This window comes from Felis catus, chromosome C1 (assembly GCF_018350175.1).
Source record: "Felis catus isolate Fca126 chromosome C1, F.catus_Fca126_mat1.0, whole genome shotgun sequence".
Classification (NCBI taxonomy): domain Eukaryota; kingdom Metazoa; phylum Chordata; class Mammalia; order Carnivora; family Felidae; genus Felis; species Felis catus.
In genome coordinates this window covers 182,363,680-182,382,208 of record NC_058375.1, presented here as the reverse complement: position 1 = coordinate 182,382,208, position 18,529 = coordinate 182,363,680, and the positions used below count along the sequence as shown (strand labels likewise).

Below are 18,529 nucleotides of genomic sequence, written 5' to 3'. Positions count from 1 at the left end.
AGTGCTCATAAAAGAAAAGATAGGAACAGTCTTACCGGTTTGTGGACTCTTAGATGATGATAGCTAAAAAGTGCATTTCACCATGCAGCTTTCAGTTAGTTTGCTTGCTTCCATCATAACTGTAGACTTCTTTAGTCAGTTCAATTGTTAACAAGAAACTAGATGGAAGTATTCTCCAAGCGAGAGGCTTAGAGAATAAGCACATTAAACTGTGATGCGTCAGTTAAGTAACAACAAACTTCATTAAATGATTATGAGGCATTTTATGCATTTATCTTAAGAAAAATACAGCATGAAGAGCAAAGAAATGGCTTGATCAGAATTTGCTTGGCCTACTGGGATAGAAGAAAACCTCCTCTTTAAGTGTTGACTCGGGGCGCCTGGGTGGCTCAGTCAGTTAAACTTCTGACTTCGGCTCAGGTCATGATCTCATGGTTTGTGGGTTCAAGCCCTGCCTCAGGCTCTGTGCTGAAAGCTCAGAGCCTGGAACCTGCTTCGGATTCTGTGTCTCCTTCTTTCTCTGCCCCTCTCCCACTTCTTCTCTGTGTCTCAAAAATAAATAACGTTAAAAAAAATTTTTTTAAATGTTGACTAAATGTTACAGCATTTCAAAACAGAACTATTCCCCTCCCAATATATTTTCCCAGTAATCTTCGACAATTACTGTAAATATACTCGGCAACCAATCTTACATTATATATATTTTTAAACATTCAATGGTGTCTTGCAGAGAACGTTTAACCTTTTCATTCTCTTCAGGGGATAACAGATCCTGAGTAGGTGCTGTGCGCTTTCATCTTTTCCCTTAGCATCCTATATGCAAAATCAGCAACTCATCCTAGGGGGACTCTCCTTTACACTGCTCTCAGCTATGCCTCAGGACTCCATTTCCTCAAGCGAACTTTAGTGGTGGCACTCAGGCTCCATAAAATCCCAAGCGATGCTGATGCCTGCCAAGTTGTAGCAACCTGGGTCTCCACTTGCAGAATGGGTTCAAGCCATAGAAAACATGACTGGGAAGAGTTAGAAAACATGTCTTTGGGAGACACAGAAGTTTGGGAATGCCTGAGCAGCTAGGAGTAACTTTACTTCTTCCGCTTCCCAGTCTGCAGATATTCACGCCTCGTGGGCTGACCACTCTGAAGGCAGGTAATGGTGCACCCAGTTAGAGTTACAGCCCTGCGCTCAGCCCTGGCAGCGCCCGTCTCACCCCTCCCTGGCCGCAATTAGCCCGGCGTCCCCACCTGCTCCGCAGCTCCGCCCAGCCTCTGGCCCGCCCCGCGCGGGCCACACCCTCTCACCGCTCTGGGGCCCCTCCAGCCCCGCAGCACGCGCCACCGGCCGGCGCCCCGCCCCACCCGTCACGTGACAGCCCCGCCCTCCGTGCGCTCTCGGATTGGCTCTCCCGGCCGAGGGGGTGGGTTCTAGCATACAGCCCTGCCCCGCAACGCGGCTGCAGTTTTCAAACCTCAACTGTAATCTCCGGTCACCGTCTCTGCTGCCGTCGCCGGGAGCCACCTCACAGGGAAACAGGTCACTGCTGTTGGCCGTTGTCCAGAAGAGTAAAAGTGGGTCCTGCCACGCTCGGAGCTACCTGGCGCCTCACTGGGCTAGAGCTGGAGAACAAGTCCTGTGGTGGCCACCGGCGTGTGGCGGGACGGGAGCCCCCTTGGAGGGGGGCAGCCCCGAGAGAACCTCCTGTGGCCCGAGCGGTCAGTGTCTTCCGATTCGCGCGACCGCGGTCCTGCCGCGACTGGTGGGTAGGCTCGGGGCTGCGATTCTGAACCCGTGAACCCGCCCCTTTTACCCTGGATACGGAGACCCCAAACGTGGGAGGGGTCCCGAGGAGGGATACAGGCAGTGTGGGCGAATTAAGGGTCTCCCCAGAACTCCGACCGTCAGCCTAGTGGAGGTGGGTTCGGACTCTGCCTCCCAATAGGTGGTCCGACTGCCCGGGGCCCGTCTCTGCTCTCCGGCCGGAGTCCTGCTTGGCGAGTTCCCTCGGGTTCGGGGCGAGGACGGCCGGTGGTCCTCCCAGCCCCCCACTCAGCGTGTCTTGCGTGTGCGCGCGGTCGCCTGGCTCGCCTGGGCTCTCCCGGGTGGCGTCCCGCGGGGGCTCCCTGCGCGACCCGCTCACTCGCGCCCCTTCCACGTTGCGTCGATGTGGACCTTCCTGTCCCTCCCGAGTTCACAGCTGTGTTGTGGGCACAGGACGTATTCACCTCTGGACTGGTGGACACGTTCTGCTCACAGCTGCCTTTGGTCTCGAGAAAGTTTGGTGCTCATCTCGTGGGGCATTTTCGGTAACTGCTTGTGAACAGTGTCTTAAAGTCACTGAATGGAGCAGACGAATTGCAGTTGTTTCAGTAATGTTCAGCGATCTGATTTTATTTTGATGCCGTGTAAATCACTTAAGTGTAGACGAGTCATCCTCAAACTATACAACTACGTCATGGTTACAGTATTGAAGTTTATCCAGCTCTTGGTTTTATTATGTAGGGAAAAGCGCTTCATTTGAATTCCCGTGGAGGGATTAGCAGAGACAAAGTTGAAAGAGACTTTATGGCAGCTGGTAGCTGATAGTTTTCTTCCTCGGTCTGTGATGGGACTAAGAGACACTCGGACGCAAACTTGCAAATTAAAATTAAAAAAATACATTTAAAAATCCAACCAGGTACTGATCAGATTTCAACACTATTAGGTCTGTGTATCACATTCACTGTTTTGCCAACGTAATGTTTACCTCTGGTACCGGTGAAATGCTGAACCTTGGCAGAGATGTTTGATGCGGCGTGGCCCCTTTAAGTTCTCATCTTTGGGAATGTGTGCGCTGAGACAGCGTGGTCTGCAGGGAAGATTGGGCAAGTGGTGGCCTAGGTATGTAACCTGGCAATATAAGCCCACGAGTACAACTTTATTAAAGGAAAATATAATAAGCCAATTTTCTCATGGATACACTATTTTACAGTTTTATAGTGAACTGTCCAGAAGTAAGTTTTTAACAACTTCTAAAGTGTTTGTTTTATAAGTATTAAGCCATTTACCCATAGAACTTTGTATTTTTGAAAAAGTTGTCCATAGAAGCAGTGCTCTAATTTAAGACCTCTCTTCTTCCCTCTTTATCCTTCTGTGAGATGTTTCATTTTTTAAAAATTTTTCTAATATTTTAATAAGCAGAATTAGTATCTGCTTTATTTTTGAGATGCATAACATGCATTTTAGGTCATTTTCTAAATTATGAATCAAAAATTGAAGTGAAATATATTTACATGGCAATATATTTAAGTTTTGAAAGTCAAACTTGTGTAGTCATTTGAAAGTCTTTCTTTTTTGTGTGTGGACAGAATGGTTGTAGGCAGTTGCTTTTGGACTCTGAATAGTGAATTACAATTTGGTTAAGATAGAATCAGTTTTTAGGAAAGTCAAGCCTTGACTAATTAGTCACTATGTCAGCACATTAATAACAATTCTGAAAAAGATAAAGGCATTTTATGGCATGTTTCTAATCAAACAATTTTATTTTTAAGCTTGCATTTGGCAGTGCTTTACTTGTGTTAAGTAAACATTTAAAAGCTTTGTTTTGAAACTGTTTGATAATTATGAGAGAATATCCTTATCAAAAATTGCCTGTTGTCCTCAAGAGACCCAATTAAAAACCCATGAATCAAGGAAATCAATTGCTGACACTTTCACTAAATCCTAAAATTGTCTCAAAATTGCATGCATATTATATTGTAGTGCATATTTCCTGTATATAAAATTGGCAGCTAAGAATAGTGCTGCTAGATTGACTGCTTTTAAAAGATTTTGATTGATTCTTGTGTTTTTTAAGAATTCTTTTGCATTCTGTGGCTATTGATTGTATCAGTAGCATTAACAGTCATTTATATACTTCCTTTCCACTTGGAACAACTTTAATGTTTTAGTTGCTATAGTTTTCCGTAATAGTGATGACAAAATTCAAGGATTTTATTTTTAAGTAGCTTATATTCTCTGATAGACTAATATTAAAGGATATTTCTTTGAATATTTCAATTAACAGATGTACTTATAAATTAAGTTACAAAAAAATAAAATTACAAACATATTTTTGTCTAAATATGTTGTGATGTAATTTTCAAGACATATTTTGTTAAATTTTAAAAAATATCTTTTATTTCCCCCTTTTTTCCAATAACATTTAACCCTGAACTTGAATGCTACTTTAAACATCTAAGCTAATCAATTTCTTTCAATATTTGCAGTGTATTTTGGTGCATCCCTGACCCTTTTCAATTTCTCCACCAAAAGAGGGCATAGTTCTACTTTAAGCATTTAAAATTTTGATATTAACAGTGAGATGGTAGTTTCATCTTTAATCCTTAAAGGATCATATTCCATTTTGTATTGTAATGATTACTGAACAAACGGTACTTCAGTGGAACGGTGTGTAAACACAGTACTTTATTTTACAATAGAAACTTAATTTTCCATTTGATGAATGACAAGCCCTATGTGTTTGTTGGTCCACTGTGTTTCTGTTCACAGCATCTTCCTGTCCTGTTCACATTATAGGGTTTAATTTTTCCTTCTGAAGGTAGAAGAGACAGCCCCGGGCTTTACTGTCATGGCACACAGTCAGGCATGGGGTCGTTACCTGGAACTTCAGCCCTTGGGTAGTATGTGCTTAGACTGGTTGGGCTAGAGTCAGTTAGCTGGCTTCCTTTTGTGATTTCCAAAGGATTAAATTCCTGACTTACACTTCCTATTCAATCTTGAAAAACAAACAAAACAACAAAACCTATTATTAGAATATAGTTAGTAAAAGGAATATAGTCTCTTCCTTGAAATTAAAAATCCTCTTCATCCCTGTCCCTTTACTTCTAATCAGTGGCTTAAAAATGGAGTCTTCTGCCATCCTAGCAGAAAGTTCTTACTTTATTTTGATGGACGCTACATAAATAACTCTCTAGTTCCTCTGTGTCCTAGGAAAAACTGGTAGCTATTAAATGCTGACATAGAAAGGAGTTGTTTCCCCGTAATCTTGTGCCTTGCATTGTTACCAGTTGCCTTTTGAATTTTCTTCACAATGATGTAGATTGGTCAGTCCTTACCAGGACAAATTTCTGAATTTACTGAATGAGGTAGCTTTTAAAATATTGATATTCTTAGCTGAAATAGGTATTCACATAAAAAAATGTGGCCACTTAGTCTGAAAAGACAGGTAAATACAAAATAAATTGTTGGTATTACATTACAGTATATGAAAAAATAATTTTCTCCATTTTTCTAAGCTTTATGGCTATGCTGTTTAGAATTTAAATTCTCTAATAGCAGTTTAGAATATTTCTTATTTTATTTAGCCAAGTATTGATTAAGCAGAGACTAAGCGGCTTGAAGCTCCAATACTATTAATTTCAAGATGGATCTCAAGTTCTGCTAAACCCTTGAAGATCCGAGATGCACCTAAAAATTCTTGTTGCTGTATTTCATAATTCCTATAATTCAGTTCATCAAACATTAAAAAAATTACTATCTGGTGCCAGACACCATGATGGGAGTTTAGACTCACAAGTAAATGTTGCTGCCCTTTAGACACTAAAGAGAACTGCAGCCTAACATGTTACTTGTTGAGGTAAAGAGGTCTGTCCGGGGTCCTCCTAGTTCTCCTCTTTGAAGTATAAAGTTCAGGCATTTAGACCAACCTGTGGGTTTTAGGCAAAGCTTCCTGGGGGAGGTGACATTTTGTGTTGAGATATGAAGCATGTGTGAGAAGACTTAGCCTTTTAAGGAGAAGTAGAAAGAATGTTTCAGAGATGTGGAGGCAAAAAAAAAAAAGTGTGGCAGGAAATGAAACTGGTGTGTACCTGGCCTCAAAAGGCTTTTCTCTGCCATGCGGGAAGGGCTTTAGCTTATCGGTACTGGGTAGCTAATGAAGGGATAAAAGCAGACAATTTAATCCTGTAGATGTTTTCATTTATTGTATATTAAATATTCTATTCTTATAAAGTATTTTTATTGATAACTTTGAAATGAATATTGTGATGAATATTTTTAAAAATAGAGCTATTTATAGGTTGTTTTACTTCTGATCACATCACATTGCTTTCTCCTTTCAAGTAAGTTAAGGCCCAGACCAAACCTAACATTTCCTCTGTTACTTCCTTCACTAATCCATATCTGAATTCTTTTTGTAATTATTGTGATGGGACTTAATGAAAGAAAAATATTTGAAAATAAGTTTCAGGTACTGTATAATTGGAAGCTTAATTTTATCTTGCCTCTATTACCCTCTTACTGTTTCTAGTGCTTGACTGTGTCCCTGAACACATACACACTCACAGTTACCTACTAAGTCCCTTAAGATTTTTTTAATTAGTATAGCCTAATATAGTGTTATGAAATGAATTTCAAATAGATTGGGACATATTGGCAATGTAGAATCAGTTATGTGAATTGTGGTAGAAAATAAGGAAAGGTCTGGGGTTGTTGTTGGAGTTAAAGAGAAATTGGTGGGAAGGCACAGAGACAGAGCTGACTGATAACCTTCATGTACCCAAGGATTAAATCTTACATGATGGGCAACCAGATGTTTGTGGGAGGTTTAGACAAGGGTAACATACATGGTCCATTATATGTAAAATTGGCCAAAGGAGAAGAAATGGAAAAATATCTAGGCTGTGGCAACTGGTTCAAGTGCAGTAAATAGAAGGAAAATGCAGGATGCTATATGTATGCCTTAAGCAGTCTGTAGTATATTAACAATAAGTAGGTAAATGTCAGGTTCTGTCTTCAGAAATGTGCTCGCTTTTTTTTCTGAGACGTAGCTGTGTTCAGAGCTAGTCTGAAATGTATCACAATTCAAAAAAAGATTTTTGTATTAACATGTATTCAAAAGAATTGCTGATTGCCCAGTGCTGTTTTCAGCTACATTTATAGTCATAAAAATGCCTGTGGGTACATTCAGCATTATGAATGTGAGGGAAGGAAAAGTTGCTAGGGTAAAAAAATTAAACATAAGACAGTGTCCAGTATTAGGAAATATTATTAAGTAGCTCAATTAATAAGGCCCTAGTTATATTATTATAACCCGTATCAATCCTTTTTTAAAAAGGTCATCTCTTTTCTCTTCTAACATAACTAAATAATAGATATAACAAAACTTAATATTTATCTGTATATTTGGATATCACATTTTGGAGTTGTTGGGCAGGGGACCCAGGATAAGTCTAGATTTTCACAAGTGATACTCATAATTAAGGTGTATGTTTTAAGGTTACAAATTGTTGTTCATTATATAGAATTGTATCTATGACATTAATTTAGAATTTGTTAAATTGTCTTTTCTGTCCAGTATTAAACAAGGCATTAATTCTTATTTAGTGCTTACCTTGAATGCTTATATGGTCTCTGCATAAAAGCTGAAATATTATTTGGATAGTGAACACCATCTGCTCTGTATAAATGCAGAGAAAATGCTGAGGCCTTAAAAATTTTGAGCAATAATGTCTCTTGAACCTACAACCAAGTAAACCCTTAATGTGTGAAGAGATAGATTTTTCTGTTGCAAGTGGGTAAGTTGCTGCATTTAGGGTCTCATCATGTATATTCACAGCAATATTTTTTCTCTAAGGCATTTCCAAAGGCATTTACTAATTTTTGCCTATTATTAAAGTAGTACCTGCTTAGTGTAGATACTTTAAAAGCAGGAAAGTATAAATACTGTCATGATCCCACCACCCAAAGATAGCCACTATTAACATTTTGCCCTAATTTTCCAATCTTCTCTTTGCTTTTTTATTTTTGCCACAAAATTATCATGTATATGCTTTTTGTGTCTTCCTTTTTGCACTTAAGCTTATATGAGTTAAGAATATTCTTTGGAAGCATGGTTTTTGAGTATATATATCTTATTTTTAGGTATATTTAAACATTTTTGGACTTTGGAATTCATTCATTCAATAAGTTTTTTTTTTCATTATTATAAATTATATTTCATTGAGCATAAGTCTTTGATTACATCTAAGACCCATATTGACTCAGGAAACTTGAGAGCAAAAAATACTTACTCATAAAATTAGTTCTGTTAGAGAGTTCTTATGAATACATCACTTTGTAGCTGATATAGCATGAGATAAACATCTTAGATTCTACAGTCTCCCTGAGGTGAACATCAGAGTCAAGAGCCTGTACTCTGTCTCTGTGATTGAATTTGACATGTTCTTATTCTTGTATTTCCCAAGGGATTGATGGACACTGTTGGGAATTTAGCCCAGTTTGTATACATGATACAGTTATATCCCTTCTTTATGTGTATATGTATGTATAGTATAAATATGATCATAAGCAGGCATATTCATAGACTTTGAGATTTAGAAAAAAATTGTAAAAGGCCAAAGATGACCTGAAAAAAAAAATAGATTGAGCATAGAAATTGGTAACCATATTGATTTTTCTGAGAGGAATATATGGCCAATGTAACTGAGTGCTATCAGAACTAAGAAAGTACATAAATAGTTTATCAAAACACAGTAAAAAAAAATAAAAAATAAATAAAACAGAATTTTAAGAGTTGAGTGTAAGCTAACTTGGGGTGAGAGATTTATATATGAAAACAGTACAAACTACTCAACAGTACCCAGAGACTGTGTAGAGAGTATCTTTAGGTAGAATATTAACAATATTTACTTACTGAGCAATCATGATGTACTCTCATGACAAGCACTATACCAGCATCCTTCATCATGAATTCATCATATTTTAATTTTAATCTTTAGAGTTCTGTGAGTTCTTCTGAGAGTTCTATTATAATCCATGCTTTAGAAGAAACAGAATTCAAGCTTTCTTCACTGGTAATCAGAGAAATGCAAAGTAAATCACAAGATTTCATTTCCTTTCATCACACTACAATAGCCAAATTTAAAGGCCTGAATGGGACAAATGTTGGCAAGAAAATGATAAGGTCTCCCACCTAGTGATAGTGGGAATGTAAACTGGGCATGTAAAGAAGGGACCAACTTCAACTGTGTCAGTGATGTTACTTATTTTTATTATATTTATATTTTATATTTATATAATATTATTATATTATATTTATATAATATTATTATATTATTATAAAATATAAATATTTTATATTTATATTTATTTTTAATTTAAACGAAATATGGCAAAGCAATAAGATTGAAAAAGTGTTATATTTGTATCCCTTCTTATACATTTGGAAATATATATATATATTTTATAAGTAGCTATATTTGTTTCCCACACTGCCATGACAAAGTACTGCAGATTGGGTGACTTAAACAATAAATTTATTCTCCCATAATTTTGGAGAGTAGAAATTTGAGATCACAGTGTTGACAGTATTGGCTTCTTCTTAGATCTTTCTCTGTGGCTTGTAGATGTCCTTTTTTTCCCTGTGTCCTCACATGGTTTTCCCTCTGTTTCTGTGACCTAATCTCTTTTTATAAGGACACTGATCCTTTTGGATTTGGGCCCCCTTAATGACCTCATTTTTAACTCAATTACCTCTTTAAAGGCCCTAACTCCAAATACATTCACCTTCTGAGGTGCTGGGGGCTAGGACTTCGGCATGTTAATTTTGAGGGGAGGGACACAATTGGCTCATAACAGTGGTGAAGTTAAATAATTTAGTTAAGATCTCATAGGTGGTATGATGGTTAAGTTGGATTCAGACTCAGATGTGATTCAGTCCAAATGTTATTTTCAGAATGCTACGCTGCTACCCTTAGACCACTAGAGATGTACACCCAAACTAGTTAGGTCTTTGTTTCTCCAAAGACCAACACATTTAGAGAAAGAAAAAATTACTGACTTAAGAATAAAACCACGAAAATATGGAAACTGAAAACATTGAACTCTTATCACACTGCTTTTTAAATTGAATATAGTTGGCATTTGAATTTAGGAAGATAAACAACAGTACATGTCAAGTAGGAAATAAACAGAGGAAAAATGTGGCAGAGAAAGAACAAAAACCCTACGGTGTTATTGAAAGAGGGTGCTAGAAGAATAATACTGGATCTTTTTTTGGTAAACATAAGAGGAGGTCCTAACTATTGTAAAATATATAGTCTGCGATTATATGAATTCAATTAATGTGAAATGGTAGTTTTGTTAAAACTGAATATATGTAAATGTCACAAAGTTGAAGATAAATATGGGTTCAAGATACAGAACTGTAGAATAAGGTTTTATATATGGTCACTCATCTAACAAAATTATAGAGCTCAGTTCTACCAAAAGAAAAAACTCTTAAGACCTATGAAAGTTTGAATTTAATATTGACATGTAGGTAGTCTGTGAAATAAGTTCTGTTTCTTGTAGTCATTCAGATGTCAGTAACAAAACTCACAAAATGTGAATTCACCACCAAAATTGTTTGGCCATGAGAAGTTATATTTAAAATGAGTAGTCATTACCCTGCTGTGTTAAAATCTTGTTTTGTGAAGGTATAACTTCAAAGAATGACAGTTTAAAAATTAAATTGAATGGTTGCTTATATTAAAATTTTATTATAACTATTTTCTAAGAATCTGAGAGGTTTGAGGATTTTTATAGTAGTTTTATTATGAAATAAAGTCAGTAACTTAGTTCAAGTACCATAGAGATGATACCAGTTTGTGTGTGTGCTTTTTGTTTTTCTTCCTTCTGGGTAGAATGTGCTGTTTAAAAATCTTTCTTTTCTTTTTTTGGGGGAGGGAAAGGTTGTGTCTTACAGCTGTATTTAGAGCTATAAAACATAATGTACATCCTGTCTATCTGAGATAACATCTTTTTTTTAATTGCATTTAAGTTATATCCTATATATTCTCTTTTTTAAATAGGTAAAAATAAGTGACTAAAGAAGCATATCTGGGAGTCATCTAACATGTCGAGGAGAAGATTTGATTGTCGCAGTATTTCAGGGTTGTTAACTACAACTCCTCAAACTCCAATGAGAATGGAAAACTTTAATAATTTTTATACACTTACATCTAAAGAGCTGGGAAGGTAAGGAAATTGTGTGATATGTATGCTGTTTAAATTCACATATTGAGGAGCACCTGGGTGGCTCAGTCGGTTAAGCGGCCGACTTCGGCTCAGGTCATGATCTCGTGGTCCGTGAGTTCGAGCCCCGCGTTGGGCTCTGTGCTGACAGCTCAGAGCCTGGAGCCTGTTTCAGATTCTGTGTCTCCCTCTCTCTGACCCTCCCTCATTCATGCTCTGTCTCTGTCTCAAAAATAAATAAACGTTAAAAAAAAATTAAAAAAAAAAATAAATTCACATATTGAATTTTCTGGGTCTGTAGTTTTATAAAATTCACTTGATCATTTTAAAAAATGATTGGAATTCTAAAAAGTCATCATCTCTTCTATTATTATATAGGATCTAGTTTTTTTTTTTTTTTTTTTTTTTTTTTTTTTTTTTTTTTTTTTTTAATTTTTTTTTCAACGTTTATTTTATTTTTGGGACAGAGAGAGACAGAGTATGAACAGGGGAGGGGCAGACAGAGAGGGAGACACAGAATCGGAAACAGGCTCCAGGCTCTGAGCCATCAGCGCAGAGCCCGACGCGGGGCTCGAACTCCCGGACCGCGAGATCGTGACCTGGCTGAAGTCGGATGCTTAACCGACTGCGCCACCCAGGCGCCCCTATAGGATCTAGTTTTAACTGACTTGGAAATCAAATCTGTAGAGAGTTAGTGAGCTTGTATGATACATCCCACCTAGCTTAAGAGCCCCTGATAGGAGGTCAGGATTCTTAATTTGAGGCTGTGCATGGCAACAGATAGCTTAGCATAGTGGACTGTCAAGTCCAAATCCGGGCTCCGCCATTTCCAAACCGTGTGACCTCAATTAAATTTCTGTACCTCTTAGTGCTATAGTTTCCTCATCTGAGAAGTGGGGATGAAGATAATTGTATCTATCTTCTATGGTTGTTATGAGGATTAAATTAGTTAATATTTGTGAAGTAGTAGGATCTTACTAATTTTTGTTAAAATTTTTTAAAATTCCTATGATATTGTGCTGGGCTACAAAACAAATAAGGAGGGTCTCCTCCTCTTTTTTCCTAAATTAAACAAAAAGAATTAACACATATTTGATGGTATAATTCTGTATGACAAACAATGCATGTTCTATAAGTAAAACCCTGTACTTAACACTAACACTTATCTGTTTTGGCCTGATGAGAGTGTAAATTCCTTAAGGCCAAGGGGCAACCTGGGATTCTGCAATTTAGTACTACCATTTTAATATATATGGAAGTTGTAAAAATAGACTAAGATATTTATGTTATGTGTTCAGCATCTTTGAACTTTAAAGACATTTAGCAGAGTTGAAAGATGGTGATCAGTTTCTATCTTCGGTTTGATTTTAGTTCTGGAGGTAAATGTTTTGCTTATCTTAAATTAAAATGGTTTGCTAAGTCTGTGTTTGTGTTGATAGATCTATAGTAAGATAGTATGATTGATTTTTATCTTTGAAAATCTCAGTGTGAAAACAACAGTTGACTGGACCATGAAAAGTAATTCTGTTCTTGGTGATCTTTTACAGGAAGGGTAACAAGTCCTAGCCTTATCAGTTGTTGGATGCAGTCTTTCTTTTGCAAAATAAGGATGATAATATCTACTTCATTAGACTAAGGACTAAATATGAAAGCATTTTCATAATTCCTGGCATATTTATTTATTTAATTTTATGTACAAAGTATCTGGGTGTTTTAATGGTGTATTGAAAGATACAGTTTTAAAAACCTTTCAGGATGTTTCCTGGAAGGGGCACCTGGGTGGCTGAATCAGTTGAGTGTCTGACTTCAGCTCAGGTCAGGATCTTGTGGTTTGTGAGTTTGAGCCCATGTCAGGCTCTGTGCTGACAGCTCAGAACCTGGAGCCTGCTTCGGATTCTGTGTCTCCCTCTCTCTCTGCCCCTTCCCCACTCATGTTCTCTCTCTCTCTCTCTCTCTCTCTCTCTCTCTCTCTCATAAACATTAAAAAATTTTTCTTAAAAAAAGAATGTTTCTAGGAAATTGTTTAGTTCTAAATCTGTAATTATTTCTGTTTGCATTATAACAGGAAGGAGTAAGTTTTACTTTTAGTTGCCTGTATCTCACATCAAATAGTGATAGAATCTTTGCACTGGAAGGACTTTGGTGGTCAGTGGTGGTCTAATACAATTTACGCAGCAATCTTTCCTATACTTTTCCTGACAAGCTGTTTATCCAGCCTTAATTTGAATGCTGCCGTGATGGGGAACTCATTACCTCAGAATGTATCTGTTCCATTTTGTGGGTGCCTCTTAGGCACAGAAGGTTCTGTTTTCTACTCTACTAACATCTACCCAATAGATGTGGTTCATCTTTTGTAGCTGCATGTAATGTCCTTGTAAAAATTCTTCAGAAATTTGAATATGGCCAAACACTGCCAGTTTCCTTAAATGCTCATATTATGACCTAATTTCCAGACAGCCTTCCTTGATCCAGTTACCTTCTTCTGCACTCCTTGTATTTTTCATTGTCAGTCTTAAAATGAGGAGGCCTAGAGTGTACACAGTTTGGTCAATATCTTAACATCTAGAATGCTGTAAAGGTTTATTGAGGTAGCTTAAGATTCCATTGGGAGTCTTCTTTTTTTTTCAACAACCATGTCAAATATATGTCATATAGCATCATGTAGTATATTAGTAAAAAACACATTAAATTGGAAGTCAGTTGACCTGTCTTTACTGTGGATCTAAAGTTGTGTGATCTACTTAGTTGTGTGATTTCCTTTTCGTTGAGAGGGTGGACTAGATGTCTCCAAGTTTCCTTCTATTGCAAAGATGTTTGGCAACTGCTTTGAGCAGGTAACTGAATATAAAAAGCTTTGAACAGTAAACACAATAAAGGGGATCTTTTCCATTTTTCTAAGTTATATTTTGATCAGTAACTGTACATATATTTATTAAGTTAACTTTGCAAAATAAGGGATATTATGGGGGGTAGAAAGTCTATAAAATACTTTTTCCTTTGAGAGATTTGTAGAACCTAAACTTTGGGGAGGACAGTATTAATAATTACATTGTTTTATAAATGAGGTACTATCATAAATAACAAGCATGAACTTGAATCAGGTGTATTTTTTAACATTCTAGAACAAAAACTCATAATAGACTCTGATTAAAACAAACTCAGATTGCTAATATCCCATCTTCTAATATCTTTATGAAAGAGACCTAACATTTTTCTTTGAATTGATATGGGCTAATGAGTCAGATGGTAAATTTTGATATTTCTTTTTTTTTATTAAAAAAATATGTTCATTTTATTTTTGGGAGAGAGAGCAGGGAGGGGCAAAGAAAGAGAGGAAGACACAGAAACTGAAGCAGGCTCCAAACTCTGCGCTATCAGCACAGAGCCTGACTTGGAGCTCGAACCCAGGAACTATGAGATCATGACCTGAGCCGAAGTGGGAGGTTTAACCAACTGAGCCATCCAGGTGCCCCTTGGTATTTCTAATTAGTAAAACTTGATCAGTTGGAAATCATGATCTTTCATCTGTCAATAACTTAAAGCAAGTCTTGCTTTAAGTTCTTCCACTATTGCTACTAACTTTAATATCCTATACTAATGCACAATGAAAATTAAGATCAAAATACTGTTTTTCTTGAGGCTTTACATTTTGAACTATGTAAACATAATTCTAGCATGTGGTGTGAACTACAAAAGTCTTTTAAATCAAGTTGATCTTTCTAAATCAACTTTTTAAAATTTAATTTTAAGATGTTAGTGCTGAAGAATTTACTTTCCTTTAGCAGACTAAAAGAAAATATGTAAAAGTTAACAGTTCATTTTAGACTATTCTCAAAAAACTTTGCATTGTTCCTGTTTTTTAACATGTTGGGTATGTTTTTTTCCACCCCTCCCCCAACTGAGGCAAGGTTTCTTAGGACTTCTTGTGGTTAGAAGGGTGAGGCAGATGCAGAAATAAACGTCAGCTTCCTTTGTGGCTCACCCTCCCCCCCTCCTTTCACATTTTATCCTCTATTCTAGAATGCAAAAGGGTAACTACTAGCACTTTTCACTGCTGGTAAATCTAGTCAGCTTTGCCTTTTTAGGTTATGAATTAAGTATTGTTGTTAAGGGTATTTAATTTTCTTAAATATTTCTGTTAAGTTTGATACAGGAAAATTATGATAAAAGATTATTTTTGTTACTTCTAAACTGCAACTAACATTTTAGAATAGGAAATAAATATTCTTTCCTTCCTAAGTCATCTGATAATTTTGGTAAGGATATTTACCTTATTTAACAGCATATACATTTATATATATGTAAAATGTTATTGGAATTTCAAATAACTTTTAAAAATATAAATGCTTTAAGTACAGGATATAAACTAAAATAGCACAGTGTATGGTATTCTAGTAGGTGCATAGCTCTTGCATTCATTCAACAGATACTTCAGTTGCTGTTATGCATTAGCAAGGTGTACAGTTTATAACAACTGTAGTAATTAGAACAGACAGGGTCTCTGCCTACATGGGACTTTTACCCAGTGGTAAGCACTGACAGGTAAATAAATAAGTACCAGCATCATTTGGTCACTCTTGTACTGGATTGTTTAAAAAAGCCTCATAAGAATACATGAAACAATGAGGTTAAAAAGTGTTACCAGTTAATTTTGCTCTTTGTTCCTGAGAAAATTCTGGCTTATAGATGTAATTACAAAATTGCAGCCGAACTTAATTGTCACAGTTGGTAGTATAAACTTTTTTTTTTTTCAGATGGACAATTTTCTTGGCTAACTAGTTTCTGTTTACTTAGTTTTACAAGGTGAATTTCTGTATAAAACTCAAAATTTCCTTTCTGTTTTAGACACACTTTCACTTCTGAATGTGAGTGAGAATTGGCAGAAGTGAGTTGCACTTCTTAAAAAATGATCTTAAAGGGGGGAATTGTTTTGTAGTGATTAGAAGAGAAAGCTAAAAATTCACATTCCATAGTTTAATTCTCGGCACTCCAACTCCATATATGATGTTTCGTGAGTCATTTAATCTTAGTTTGACTTGATTTATCCAGTATAAAATCTATAAAGGGTAGTTTGAAGACAAAGACTGATGACCTTTTTGTATGCTCATTGAAATGCATTGAATTGTATTGCTTTTGCATATGGTGAGAAAGTGCCTTAATTTAAATTATATATGCCAAATCTTAAATGAAACGTTCTTTCCAAGAATCAGGCTTGTGCATGCAAATTTATTGAGTTGTATGTTTTGATGAATGTAGAAGAGTCAAATTATAGCCTGGTCACTTCTTTTGGCATTGTAGCATACTTTTTCAGCTTGGTTTCCTGTCCTTTTCACTGGCACCAGTTTTGAAGAAATGTGGGAAATAAAGAGTAGGAATCCTTGTCATCCTGGCCCTTGAGAATAGCAAGTAAAATAACAATCAAGCAATTTATTTTGTTCCCCCCTCCCCAACCCCAAATACCAGGTTTTCCTTGCTAAGCACCTGACATGTGTTAGAAGTCAAATTGGAGAAAGAAGAGTTAGGGAACAAAAGTTCTTCTCTGAAGACCCTGTATTTATACTTCATATGTTAATTTGAGCCTTAGGATATAGGTTCTTAATCTTGGATCCTGTGGACTCAGGTTTAGAAGGTCGATAGATGGGCTTTGAAGTCTGAAAACCCTCTGGAATTATATGTAAAACTTTCTGTTTAAGGGCATGCGTACATTTTTCTGGGTAGGCAGTCAGTTGCCTTTATTAGTTTCATAAAATAGTCTTACTCAAAATAGCTCTCGATCTTTGGGAAATTAGATTTTGGGCAACTATACACTTAGTATAGTGTAAATTTAAATTTTGGTTGAGATGCTGAGCACTTCTGTTGGAGAGAGCTAAACACCTACTTATTCCTAAAATGATAAACATGAACTTAATGGGTGTATTTGTACTTAGCTATTGATAACTATTAATTTTCTTAGTTGATCATGAAGTGTCTCTGGATACTCTCCGTAGGATACATATACCTCTGTTATCTGTTACAGGCTTCATAGACTACTGGCCAATATTAAGAGATTTACTGGAAAACAACTAATAAATTAGTGATAGAAAGTTTCAAAGATTGTTAAACATGGTGCTGAAAGGCAAAGCGATTACACTGATACAATGAAATGTCAAATACCCACTTTTGCTTTAATTTTAATTTTTTATTTTGGAAGGAAGCTGTTTTGATTAGAGAGTTAGTGTGGTACCCTTTTAAAGGTACAGTCTTTGGAAATAGACTAAGATACATATACTCTCTGGGCTCTGCAAAACAATTTCATTGCTATATAGGATTGTTATGATATTTAAACACAAACATTTATAACAAGAGTATGGCATGGAGTTGGAATGCAAATGAGATCTCCCCTACAATGATAATGTATTATATTAACAGTGATGAACAAATACAGTTATGTCTTATCCTGTTTTTACATTTGCCATTTTAATTTTTCTGTGATAATAATATAAATTTCATAAAAGTATATGTAGTATTTGATTCAGTTAAGAGAACATAGTTCTCAACTAATGGCATAGTTGTTTGAAAGGATTAATTCTAAATTGGAGTTGTAACTGTGTGTTATGTTAATATTGTTCTTTTTGGAAAAGTTAAAATTGACTGTCCTCATTTTCCCCCCAGAGGAAAGTTTGCTGTGGTTAGACAGTGTATATCAAAATCTACTGGCCAAGAATATGCTGCGAAGTTTCTGAAAAAGAGAAGAAGAGGACAGGATTGTCGAGCAGAGATTCTACACGAGATTGCCATACTTGAATTGGCAAAATCTTGCCCTCATGTGATTAATCTTCATGAAGTCTATGAAAATACCAGTGAAATCATTTTGATATTGGAGTAGTAAGTATATGCTTTAATAAATTTAAATAAATTTGTAGTACTTATTTTAATTGGTGGGATAAAGGTGGCTTGAAATGTTAAGAACAAGAATGATAAAAGTATGACAAGAACATATAAAGATTTGGGGGCACCTGGGTGGCTCAGTCTGTTGGGTGTCCAACTTTTAATTTCAGCCCAGGTCATGATCTCACAGTTCATGAGATCAAACCCTGCATTGGGCTCTGCACTGACAGAATGGAGCCTGCTTGGGATTCTCTCTTACTGAGTCTCTCTGCCCCTCCCCCACTTGCACACACACATGTGCTTTCTCTCTCTCTCAAAATAAACATTTAGGAAAAAAACTTGTAAAGATTTCTGTTGATAAAATATTAGAGAGACATGGTGTATATTTGAATATTTTCACATATACACAAAAACTAATTAAACAGTACACACAAAAAACCCCAAATGACATCACAATGCTCAAGGAATGTGGTAAACAAGTATACTTTCATTGCTAATAGCATAGAAAGTCGAAGAGTTTTTGTGCAGAACTACCTGATGGATAAATAGAATTGAAATCATTTATATAATTTATCCATCTATTTGAAAAATACATCCAAGGAAATAACTCATGGAGAATAGAAGGGTGAATTTGCATGAAGGTGAAGGTGTGCTTGTCACATTGTTGAAG

At 36.3% G+C, this 18,529-nt stretch overlaps 1 protein-coding gene across 2 annotated transcripts in view; it reads left to right on the top strand.

Moving 5' to 3' along the window:
* Positions 1-1,450: 1,450 nt before the first annotated feature.
* Positions 1,451-18,529, top strand: part of STK17B (serine/threonine kinase 17b) — a 30,480-nt gene continuing 13,401 nt past the window's right edge. The window contains exons 1-3 of one of the 2 annotated variants that reach the window (XM_003990988.5): positions 1,451-1,712; positions 10,830-10,995; positions 17,644-17,856. In XM_003990988.5, coding sequence (XP_003991037.1) covers positions 10,874-10,995; positions 17,644-17,856 — 335 coding nt within the window. In that variant the 5' untranslated portion in view covers positions 1,451-1,712; positions 10,830-10,873. Of the gene's footprint in view, positions 1,757-10,829; positions 10,996-17,643; positions 17,857-18,529 lie in introns of both variants that reach the window. The other variant, XM_006935445.4, reaches the window with a different exon arrangement.